The sequence below is a fragment of the Acomys russatus genome, chromosome 9 (genome assembly GCF_903995435.1).
Source record: "Acomys russatus chromosome 9, mAcoRus1.1, whole genome shotgun sequence".
NCBI classification, from domain to species: Eukaryota; Metazoa; Chordata; class Mammalia; order Rodentia; family Muridae; genus Acomys; species Acomys russatus.
In genome coordinates, this window is record NC_067145.1 from 26729844 (window position 1) to 26742251 (window position 12408).

Genomic DNA, 12408 nt, shown 5'->3' on the forward strand with positions numbered 1-12408 from the left:
AAAGATTTTCAAATGGTGGGACACACACTGATCTGTGAACATGTGCTATTTGCTTGTTTGTTTTGTTTCATTTTTAATTTTTTCTTTTATTTTTTGAGATTACGATGTCACTAGATCATTTCCCTCTTCCTCTTCTCCCTGCAAACTCTCACATATACCTTTCCTTGTTCTCTTCCAAATCCACAGCCTCTTTTGTCATTAATCATTTTATATATATATATGAATATATATATATATATATATATATATATTCCTAAGTACATAAGCTTCTAATGGCCCTATTGCCTTGTGAACTTAGGTGCAGACTTAACTCAGGATGCCTGAGGGAGAATCACACTGTTGATCTCTTATTAAGACACACGCACAACCGTGCATTTCCTTCCAGCATGCATAAGTAAGCTGCTTGCAGAACCTCTCATTTTTCTCTTTTTTCTTCTAAGCACTAGTTGTTGTCAAACACAACTGTCTCTCCTTTGGGGAAAAAAGAAGTTATTAGGCAAGACTTTTAAAGAAAGAAACAGCGTATGACATTGATATTCTCTCCACTTGTTTCCAGAACCAAACTTTGTGTCTTCCTATGACATTGGAAATTTCACCTACTTCTTCTTCCGAGAAAATGCCGTCGAGCACGACTGTGGGAAGACTGTGTTCTCCAGGGCCGCTAGGGTCTGCAAGAATGACATTGGAGGGCGATTCCTTCTGGAGGATACGTGGACCACCTTCATGAAGGCTCGCCTCAACTGCTCCCGGCCTGGCGAGGTGCCCTTCTACTACAATGAGCTGCAGGGCACCTTCTTCTTGCCAGAGCTGGACCTGATATACGGCATCTTCACCACGAATGTGTATGTAGCTGGCAATGCTCCTTCTCCCTTCTCCTCCACGTTGTCTGAATGAGCCTTCTGTTCTTTGACCTCTGAGGGTTTAAAGTTGCTCTAGGGGGAAGTCTTTCTTGTTTTCCTGGGCTAACAGCCAAAGAATGACAAAAAGGGTCTTTTCAGTATGAATTGAATGTTAGGAAAAGATATGTGTTTTGTGGGACTTGTTGTAGGAAAGGAAAGCTAATTTCAAAATATTTTTATTTGTCTTTAGGAAAAAGCAATATCAAATTATTGTACTGTGGCTCATGCCTTCCTGATGAGTGAGTGTGTTCTAGGCATTTTGTGGAGTAGTTGTACGTATCACATACTTTTTCTTAGAAAAGGCGTGCGTTTTTTGCATAATAAAAACAGCATTGTCTGGAAAGTCTCAGCTTTGTGATCACATCATTCTTACCTGGACCTCGGCATTTACTTGGAATGCAGCTGCTATTTTCCTTCTCTTGGGAAGATTCTCCTAAGCTCACAACAGACAGTATTTGGGCTTAGGAAAGCTTGGGGACTCCGAGAGCCCGCACTCAGGCTTTCCTTCTTGGGATGTCCCATGAGCCTGGATTGGCTTTTCTTTTCCCTAGCTGTAGCATCTCCTGCCTGTCTGGGATTTTAGGGACCACATGGTAACTTCCTCTATATGAAGAGTGCAAGTTTTGGTTTGGAGCTCCAACCTGGAGATCTAACACTTTAGGCAGACTTCAAGCCATCATTTCCAAAGTAAAGGTTTCAAAGAAGATGCAGGGCAAGTGTTCATAAGTGCAATGTTGACCCATAACCCTGGCTTTATTCTTGTTTCATTGTTGAAGGCTGACCTGCATCCAGGGAAATCTTATCTCTGCCCAAACCAGACAGTCGGTTACCCTGTAATCTTTTCTCCACTCTCTCTGTATTTTTCCTTTAATATTTGTATGTGTATATGTATATAAGTGTGGTATGTGTGCATGCCTATGTATTCAAATATGGATGAGTGTACATATTTTCCAGCATGTGCATGAGTTTGGAGGCCCAAAGTTGATGACGGGACACATTCTCCCGTCACCTTATCTACTGAGACAGCATCACTCACTGAACTCTGAACAAGCCAATGCTGGGCCTTCTATCTCTGCAGCCTGTCCCAGGGAATTCAGGCTCTGCCTTCCAAGTGCTGGGATTATGGTGGCTTCCCCTTCCACCTAGCTTTCCATGGCTTCTGAGTCCTAGTCTCCAGGCCTCATCCTTAGCCACTAAGTGCTTTAACTATGGAACTGTCCTTTCCTTAGCCCTTCATCACTTTGTTATCAGAAGCCTGCCTACAAATGGCATTCCTGAAGAGTCCCTTACACCATGGCTGCCAACTTCCTTCTCCGCTCTCACCCCTGCTGCTGAGTGACCATGTTCACTGTATATTCGCGTTCACTGTACTTCCTTCTTTCAACATGAGTTAGAAAACTGTAGTGTGGATGGCTTGCCACCACCCACCTCACAGTGGCCACCTCTTTTATAGATCTGCTTTTCAACCCCAGAATCATTTTTACTACTGGAGGATTTTCTTTTTCATTAAAAAAAAAAAAAAAAAAAAAAAAATTTACGGTTTCTAAAGTTGATTTCCTTCTCCAAACCTTGTTTAAGAAATGGTGTCGGCCGCACAAGATGAATGTTCAGTTGCTCAGCTGACATCAATTTTAAACACTGTGGGAGCCTGGCTTACTTAGCTGTCCATTCACTGGCTCCGAGCCAGCAATAACAGCAGCCAAAGATCACATTTCAGAAGTTCTATAGGTACTGTGTCTTTGTCGCCACGGTGGGTCCACTGCAGTGGTTCTAACCTTCCTGATGCTGTGACTCTTTAATACAGTCCCTCGTGCTGTGGTGACCCCCAACCATAAAATGATTTGGTTGCTACTTTAAAACCACAATGTTGCTACTGTTATGAATTGTAACGTAAACAACAGAAATTCAGGATATCTGAGGGGATCGTGACCCACGGGTTGAGAATCACGGATTTAGAATCGTGCGAGTGTTTCAAGTACTGTTCAGGAGTGCAAATGTTCCCTGTGTCAGAAGCTAGGCAACAGCAACTTCTCTCCGGACAGACAAGAGTCCCCATCACACTTACGCTCAGTTGTTCACAACTTCACAATGTGCCCCACCTCTGCCTGCTTTCACAGCGTGGCTTCCATCTTACCTTCTTATCATATGGCGGGATTCTTGAAGATCAAGAGAGAGGAAGAGAAAGGAAAAGAGGGAGGGAGGGAGGAAGAGAGAGAAAGAGAGAGAGGGAGGGAGGGAGAGAGAGAAAGAGAGAGAGGGAGGGAGGGAGAGAGAGAGAGAGAGAGACAGAGAGACAGACAGAGAGAGACAGAGAGACAGAGAGGCATCCTCTACCTTCAACTGTGACTTCTGTGTGGCTATATCTTAGCACTAAGAAGAGGAGTGCCAGTTGAGGCTCAGGCAGGTAGACATCATGAAATGGATGACTCCTGCAGTGCTTGTTTGCTTTGAAGGTTTTTATGGTTATTATGATGATGGTTGACAGCTAGGAGAGAGCTCAGCAAAGAGCATTAGAAACTTTTGTACAGAACCAGGGTTTGGTTCCCAGAAACCACATGGCAGCTCACAACTGTTTTCAACCCTGGTTACAGAAGGTCTGATGCCCTTTCAAGTCTCTGTGGGTACCAGGTGTATATGTAGTACACATGCATGCTATACATACATTTATACATACATACATACATACATACATACATACAGCCAGTCAGTTAGATACTCATACACATAAAATAAAAATGAGTAATGCTTTTTTAAGTTGGGGTCTCACCACTGTAGCTGTATATAGTATAGATGGTATGTGACCTATATATACAGCATAGTTTAGTATATCTAAGTATAGATATCTATAGAGTAAAGTTCTTTGGGGAGGAGTCTTAAAAAGATTTTGACTGCTGTTCTTCTAAGTGAATTGATAAGTTTAAGAGCCTTTTGAAACCTCTCTTACTTTAGTAGGAACCAGAATTTAAGTCTCCATAATTCTGGACTAACCAAGTGAGTCCCTGTCATCATTATAAAAATTAGTTATTATTGCTTTTTTAAAAATGTATGTGTATGTGTGTGCTTATGCACACCACGTACATGCAAATGACCATGAAGGCCAGCCAGGAGAAGTCTTCAGATCCCTTGGAAGGGGAGCTACAGACAGTTGTTAGCCACCCAATAAGGGTGCTAGGAACTGAACTCAGGAACTCCACACCTTTAGCTGCTTAGCCACCTATCCAGCCATCCCCCATTCCAGCATGATTACATCACTTAGTCTCTAAACAAAGTTATGAGATAATATCCAGTACTGAATGAACCACACAATGTCCTTGATTGCTCACAGAGGCCAGACAGAATACCTGTGTTCCCAAGATAAGCTGACTAATATTGCTTCCAGCTTCAGGTAACATACACAGAGGTCAATGTAGTAGCCTAGAGCTGGGTGCGGTTCACATGCCTGTGTGAGAGACCCTACGAAAGGAATTGGGTGTGTGCTTTAATTCCTGTAGGCTGTTCCAACCCAAGGAGACATATGGGAAGAAAATGATGGAGACAGGGTCATCATGTAGCTCATAAAAGCCCTTGCTTCCCCACCTGTCTCTTTCAGAATAAGTAAAACGGAGAAAAGACAGAGGGTGGGTACTATATCAATGATGCTATGCCCAACAGGGTTGTAGAGAAGCGAGCCTTTCGCCAGCTCGGATCAGCAGCTACTAGCCTTCCAAGGGAGTCTCTGAGCTGACATCCATGTCCACATCCTCCCAATTCAGTGTTTCTGGCTAGGAGAGCATGGAGCTGTTATTTCACCATGAATCAACATGGCAGCTTGGCTGAGGAAGTAGACTTGGGAGTCACATAGAAAGCATGAGATATCTGCCTCACCCTCTACAGCCTGCAGCATGGGTCGATTCATCTCTCTGTCCATCTGTAACCTTAGGGTCATGTTAGAATGTGTAGATTCATTGTGAAGAACTACATGATGGTTGCACCAGTGCTTAGCAGGAGCCCAGGGTGATATTATTATTGCTATGGACTCCCCATCTTCTGTCAGGTATCTGACTGGGGCTAACCCTTGCTGTCCTGTGTCTGTACTTGACCCAGCATAGATTTTTCTCTTAGTGTTACCAGAGTCCAGCCATGTGCCCCAAGTGCATTTTCTCCTGGAACCTCAAAGATGCTCATGGTCTACTTGTCCAAAGATGCTGAAAAGAAAGATACAGGCACACTAGTATGAGTTGATCCAGATTAAGTATCCACTTTCTTTTTAATCTCCTGCTCTGGAAGCACCTGGGCTCCACATGGGACACTTATCTCAGTGCTGGGCTCCGAGAAAAAAAAAATCCATCTTACATGAGATGTTCTTTAGCTCCCTATGCTTCTCACAGAACTCCCACAAAGAACTGAAATCCTAACCTTTGCTGTACCATAGCTAGGGTGCCGCTGCCCACCTACAGCCAAGTGTCAAGATCTCACCGAGCAGGCTTCATTTCTCTTAGGTGGACACATCTTCTACCTTATAAAGGTCCCAAGGTTGTATTGAAACTAGGGACGTCTACAGAGTTGTGTCCTTCCTCTCTTCACTATTTGCCAGATAGTTAGATGTGAAATTCTGAAAGTCCTGTGGTTTTTTTCCCCCTTATAATGTAGAAAAAACACTGACTTATTTTTGACAAAATATTGGTTCGGTGAATTAATATGAAAAATACATCCGTGCCCCTCAGTCGGTCTTCATTTTCCTTTGAGAATCATAGGCCAGCTCGAAATGCAAATTTGGGAAAGAAGCACTTGCCAACCCCCTGCTTGGTCAAAGGGCACTGACCTTCCAGCACCTTTTGCTTACAGCTTTCCAGTAGAGCCTGAATTCTGAATTAAGGTTTCAAATTTTCATGTCAGTACTCTGTTAATTTTTTTTCCTGCTGACCCTTAGATTTACAGTCTCTTTTAAATAATAAATAAGACGAATCTGACAGCCATTCCCTGCCAAATACTTTCATTTTGTTGTTTTTTAAGGACTAATAAACACAAACACCTGCAGAGTTAATAGAAGAAGAAGAAGAAAAGGTTGGCTAGCTGACACCTAAAGTACCAGATAAATAGATGGAAGAGGGAGGTGGCCAAGTGGATAGACAGCTCCACCCACTGGAAGGCAAAGCCCCTCTCCCTCAGAACTTTACATTCAGAAAGCTTTTCAAAATCCCTTGTTGCTCCCATAGAAGCTGAATGAATTTAGTCCTGGCTAACAGGTCCTATCAGCTATATATCCGTACTTCATTATCTGCATGTTTGTGTGCTCCAGGCGTTGCCCTGCGTTCATCCTCTTACCATATATCATAGCATTGAGCTTGAAATAGCTGGAGGTAAATGCTACCACTATGATCAGTAGAAGTTAGCAGTCACTGGTGGGCTCTGACCAGCCTCTTCTTTCTCATTCTCCAGGAATAGCATCGCTGCCTCTGCCGTATGTGTCTTCAACCTGAGCGCCATCTCACAGGCCTTCAATGGACCCTTCAAGTACCAAGAGAACTCTCGCTCAGCCTGGCTGCCTTATCCCAACCCCAACCCCAATTTTCAGGTACTCTCAGGGGAAGAGGGCCTTCTGAGTATCCATCAGTAAGAATATAGAAACCCAATGTAGCGAGCCTGAGCAACAAAGCATTGGCTACATGCACAGTACAGCTGCAGTCTCCTAGCCCCTAGGGACAGCACCACCCTTGGCTTAGCTCGCGTCAATAGAACACAGCCTTTTGTGGACTAAGGCGCCTAGGCAAGAAAAAAGAACCCTTTTGTGAGTTGCAATGACTGATCCTTAACTGAAAAAGAGCAATCTTCTGCTGTGGGCTAGGAATCCAGGCTTCAATTAGTGCTAATGATGATGGACTGTGTCCCCAAAAATCTCTGATCCCTAATGAATGGTGTTCCAATGAATAGGGTCCAGGGCACAGAGCAATGGGTCTTGACAAACAGAATTAGAACTCTAATTGGCAAGTATGGTGTGGCTTCCTGTTGGGAAGGTGGATTGTGGCAGTGGCTGCTGAGAAAAGAAGCCTGGCTGATGTTGATTCATCTTTCAGTCACCCAATTAGATGGTTCCAGCTGTGATGTCCTTTGTGAGACATCGTACCACTAGTGCTCAGAAGGAGCAGAGACCTAGGGATGGAGCTGTTTGTTTTGTTTGTTCAGATAACAGGTGTATTCCTATACTTGAGCTGCTGTAATGAAACTCCACAGTTTACATCGCATTTTTTTTTTTTTTTTTTTTTTTTTTTTTTTTTACAAAGCCCTCTACTTCATCACAGTTCTGTGGAGTACACTGGCAGGATCAATATGGCAGCAGGACCATTTCCTGGCTAAGGATGGCCAGCTTTTCTCCTTTCCCCTGTATCCTCCCTTAGAAGAAGGAATCATCCCTGGTGCTTCTTCCTCCACCCCACTGGGTCAGAGCAAGACTCCTATGGCACCGAATCTTTCTAGAGGTCCTATCTTAAACTACTGCCATGCTGAAAGAGAGAGTCTGCATATGGGTTTGGATGCAGCATACACAAGAGCAGCCTTCCCTGTAGGCTTGTCATGACAAACACCAGTAAAGTATTTAACACCACCAAATTCCAGGCACTTTGTCCAATTTGTCACCTGTGTAACCACACATGTAGCATCAATTCCACATGAGTGACACTGTTCTATGTATACAGAGAGGGGCATGGTGTCTTGGGGCAGGTCAAATAGTGAGGGCCACATCTGGTTAGTGTACAAGCTGGGAGCCTATGCCTACCAACAAAGGCAAAATTCTGATCTCAGTGGACTAAGTGTCTGTTAGTACCAATCATTGGCTAGTGATATATTTGGTTCATTACTTCCAATTTTGGTTGGTTTATCACCCCAAATCATAAAACCGGTGACATCCCAGGAAATTGGGCTTAAGAAAATGTTCAAAATTTTTTTCATTTTTTTATTTATTATAATTTATTCATATTACACCCTGATTGTTATCCCGTCGACACTTAGGTTTTCATAAGCATTAGTCAATAACAATTGAACTTTTTTCATTTTGAATATTTTAACAGTTTTGACAGAGGATTGGGTTAAGAGGCAGATAGCTGCTTTGCATATTTGCACTTTTACTCCTTTCATTAGGCAAAGTGTTTAGGATCTTCTCATGACTTCCTTGATAAAAAGGGGACAGAGGGACAAAAATGATCGTTGGAAGTGTCAGTCAACACACATCGTTACTCAACAGTGCATTTGATTGAAAGGACTCATGGGAGCCGTCTCTCTTTAGAGTCTTCTTTGTCCAACATGTTGAGTAATTGCATATTTTACTGATTTTACTTTTTAATATAAAGAAAAAAATATTATCCCTTTAAACATCTGTTTTATTAAGTCCCAAAGCTTAAAATGTTGAACAAAGTCACATATTTCTAGCATCCTCCACTGCATTATCTGTTGGATTACAACTCTCCGCAATAAACTGAGTGACTCAGCCAACTTTATAATCTTTTACAAACTCCCACAATCATGCATCTTTTAGCCCACACATCTGAATATATTCATAACACATACAAGTCCCCTCATGTGTTACAATCCCAGAATCACACTAAAGGGCATTTTTCCATCTATTAGTGGAATTAGGTCCGTGCTGAACAGTGGAGGAGGCACACATGCTGGGAAGTAAGTTGGCTCAACTTGCCTCATCCTCTGAGCACGTAGATTTAAAACTTCCAGGAACCTAAAGTTACAGATTGTGGTGGTGGTGAGTGTGTGTGTGTGTGTGTGTGTGTGTGTGTGTGTGTGTGTGTGTGTGTGTGTGTGTGTGTTCTACTTCTAGTTTGCCTTTAATAGCCGTAATGTCTTAGGTGCCTGACTGATGTTCGAGCTCTCACGTAGATTTGGGGAGTGTGGGAACTCATTTTGCACTAAAGGTCCCTTGATTAGACATATAGAAGTGTTGCAATGTTGACAATAACTAATTATGATATTTATATTTATTATTGTTGTTATTGTTATTTTGGATTTCCTTTTGATAATTAGAATTGTATGTGGCGCTTATTAAGTGGAGGAACTGGTTCTGGAAAAAAGATACAGGAAAAGAAATACATCATACTTCAAAAGCTCAATTAAAACCTATAACACAACAAAAGCAACTAGTCACCCTTATCATCCAGTCTCAAAGCCACCCTCAGTGGCATTTGTCTGCCTTAGTAGAGGTAGGAGATCCTGAGCCTGATAAAACCATCAGCCACTTCAAGCACTGCCAAGAACACAGCTGCAGAACAGCTGGGTGACAGGCTCCAGAACCTTTCATATGTTTTATTGCCAACAATCAGGAATGAGGCAGACAAACTGGAAACATGGGAGCAGTCAGAAGAGAAGTCGCTTGAGAAGCTCAGGCTTAAGGTTTAGCTATATGCTGAGCCTCCATGAGTATACCCATGTCTTAGCATGTGGTGTGAAGGAGCAGAAGAGCCAGTGGGCAGAGGCACCATGGACATTGTGTAGGCTAGAATGAAGTTAGACCATTTTCACCTCGGTCATCAAGCATGGGTGTGCTGGACCAGGAGTGAACATGCTGCTTTGGAACAGACGACACACTAGGATTTAATATGTTTCTAGAAAGTAATAGAATTGCTGATCTTGTTTGAACAGGCATTGGCATGACAACTATTGAAGGCTGTAAGGCACGTAAGGACATGAGCTATGCTATTTCCATTTTTGTGGTTTCCTCTTGTATAGAGTCCCCAGGATAGCACAGTTCCTGAAGAGTAACTAGGGCAGATCAGCATATAAGGCTCAGCTGGAGAATTTTCAGCCTACGGAGGGCTTCGTGAGGTGCTATGCAGCAAGGAATACATCCAAAAAATGCAAATTTTTTTTTTAAATATTGGAAACAGAATCCTTGAGTGAGATATTTATTCTAGGATGGCAACATAAAATGGTAGAAAACACTTTAAATGCAGTTTGTGACAATACAGACAACTTACAGGAAACATGGTCCCCAGGAATAAAGATGGTCCATCCTAGCATTCTGATTGCCCACAGTCTCTTATAGCTGTTTTCTAAGGGCAGTAGGAGGCACTTGCTTTTAGGTTATACCTCCTGGTTTTCAGCATGCCATTTCTTTCAAAACAGCATGCACATATAAATAATATTTTTATTCCATTGACACCAGCAGGTAGGCCATTGTTGCCAGTTATATCTCAAGTAATGCCCTTGACTTCAGTACAAATTGAGCCTAACACATTGTCACCTTTAAAACTAGCTCTCACCTGGAAAGGTTTCTGAGTAAATAGTGATCTTTCTCACTTTTAAAAACTGTTTTGGGTGGGGCTTGGAGAGATAGCTCAGCTGTTAAGACTATACATTGCCTTTCCAGAAGACCCAAGTTCAATTCCCAGAACCCACATGAATTAGCTTACAATCACGTGTAACTCCAGCTCAAGGGGGATCTATCTAACATCCGGCCTCTCTGGGCACCTATACTCACATGCATAAATACACACACACACACACACACACACACACACACACACACACACACACACACACACACACACACACACACTTAAAAGTAATAGCAATTAAAATATTTTTAAAAAACATATTCCTGATAGTCAATGTTCCCAGACTTAGAGTGTTTTATTAAATACTATTTATTTCCAGAACCCCAGACAACCACATGTGGAATTACTTGTTCATTTATCTGTCCCATTATTCGTTCACTTATTTCCTCTGGACCCCACAGCTACATGGACTGTGGATGTCCTGCCTGCTTTAAGACAAATGCAGTTACAATTGGTTGGCTACCTTCTGAGCTGTCAGTAATGTTGTCTCATTCCTGGCACTTACAAGGACTTTAATTTGTAAGTGCTTTCGTCTCATTACTTCAGTTTGACCATCAGCCATGAGACATGAGAGGGGATCAGAGCTGCAGTGTTCCAGCCATTTAGCATGTGAGAAAACAAACTGAGAGGCTGGGCCTCCTTGGGGCCACAGATCATCTTCTGTGGGCCTCAGCTTTACCCCAACATATGTGATGTGTTTACATGACACTTCTAACAAAGATGTAAAATTAAGTAAATCACTGGGCTAGTTGTGTGCAGTTCATTTAACTCTAGGTTTCTCTAACTCAGCAATTGGCCTATTGTTTTATGGCATAAAGGATATTTAATCAAATGCTACAAAATGATAATTTACTTTCAAAAAGCAATTTCCATCTTATAGTCCTGGACCTCTAATCTGTTATAAAAGCCAAGAATTGAAAATCATGTGTTATAAGTGGTAGGTTCGGGCAATGTGAACCCCTATCCCTCACTTCAGAGAGTGAGGCTGAGGACCCCTTTAATGTTTATGAAGGAAGTGAGGAGGCCAGTGGTAATTTTCTGATTCTGAGCCATCTCTGAGGCTGTGCTCTCTTCCCCACACACCCTCTTACCTTGTCCTTGCCACCTACTGTTGTTTGTAACACCTGTCAGCCTCCTTCCAGCACAGCTCTGAGATTAATTCCCAATAATTTCTGGGCTTGCTTTTCCCCTGTGTATCCGTCCTGATGTCATCACCTCTTACAAATTGTTCCTTCCTTCCTCTTTCTCCATTTTCCCTCTTCCCCACCTTTCTCACCCCTCCTTTCCTCACCGCCTTTGTCTCCTTCTCTCATTACCAACTTGCCGTCTTATGTTGCAAATTCTCAGGTCCTAGCCTATTTCTTTAAAATCTCTCCTAACTGTAAATACAACTAATTTCAGCCCAGCCACAATATCTGTGCAGCCCATGTGAGTGATGTAGTTTCCAGATTAAGATGAGCACCAAGGCATCGCTATGGAGTTCGGGGGTTGCTTATGAACCAGCCCGCTGTAATAGCAAGAAAACACATACATCTACATGTGATCAACTGCTTCATATTCAATGTCAGTTCAGCTTCATCAGTTAGATACAAATGTATGGTAGTTTGACAGACAGCTCCCAAGAGGGCCGGCAGATCAGTAGGAAGGTCCCTGCATCGGCTGTTTAAAAGAGAGTCAACAGCAGTGCCTGCTCCATTTTAAGATGTTTCATATTCCCTGCCTTCCATTGAGAGATTCCAGAAATGATATTTCCATCTACAGTGGGAGAACAGTGGGAACCATGGGAGAGATGAGAAGGCCAAGCAACGTAGAGAGATTGGCTCATTTGCACACTCCGTCGTGCATCACGGCTCAGTCAGTTTGCAGCCTGTTCTGTTGCCCCCCTGTCTGGTAGCCACATGAGCAGTGGGCATCCAGGTGGCTGCCTTTCGTAACATGGCCTGTCTTCCCCTTGCAGTGCGGCACCATGGACCAGGGCCTGTATGTAAACCTGACGGAAAGAAACCTACAAGACGCGCAGAAGTTCATCCTCATGCATGAGGTGGTACAGCCAGTGACCACAGTGCCCTCCTTCATGGAGGACAACAGCCGCTTCTCCCACGTGGCCGTCGACGTTGTACAAGGCAGGGACACCCTTGTCCACATCATCTATCTGGCCACAGGTAGGGACTCTGCTTTCCTGTGGATGGTTT

At 43.0% G+C, this 12408-nt stretch overlaps 1 protein-coding gene across 2 annotated transcripts in view; it reads left to right on the plus strand.

Annotated features, from left to right (window-relative positions):
- The window catches only part of Sema5a (semaphorin 5A), a 480974-nt gene that overhangs the window by 356339 nt on the left and 112227 nt on the right, over positions 1-12408 (plus strand). For both annotated transcript variants that reach the window (XM_051151031.1, XM_051151032.1), the window contains exons 9-11: positions 557-842; positions 6318-6453; positions 12174-12378. In XM_051151031.1, the coding sequence (XP_051006988.1) occupies positions 557-842; positions 6318-6453; positions 12174-12378 (627 nt within the window). The remainder of the gene's footprint in view (positions 1-556; positions 843-6317; positions 6454-12173; positions 12379-12408) is intronic.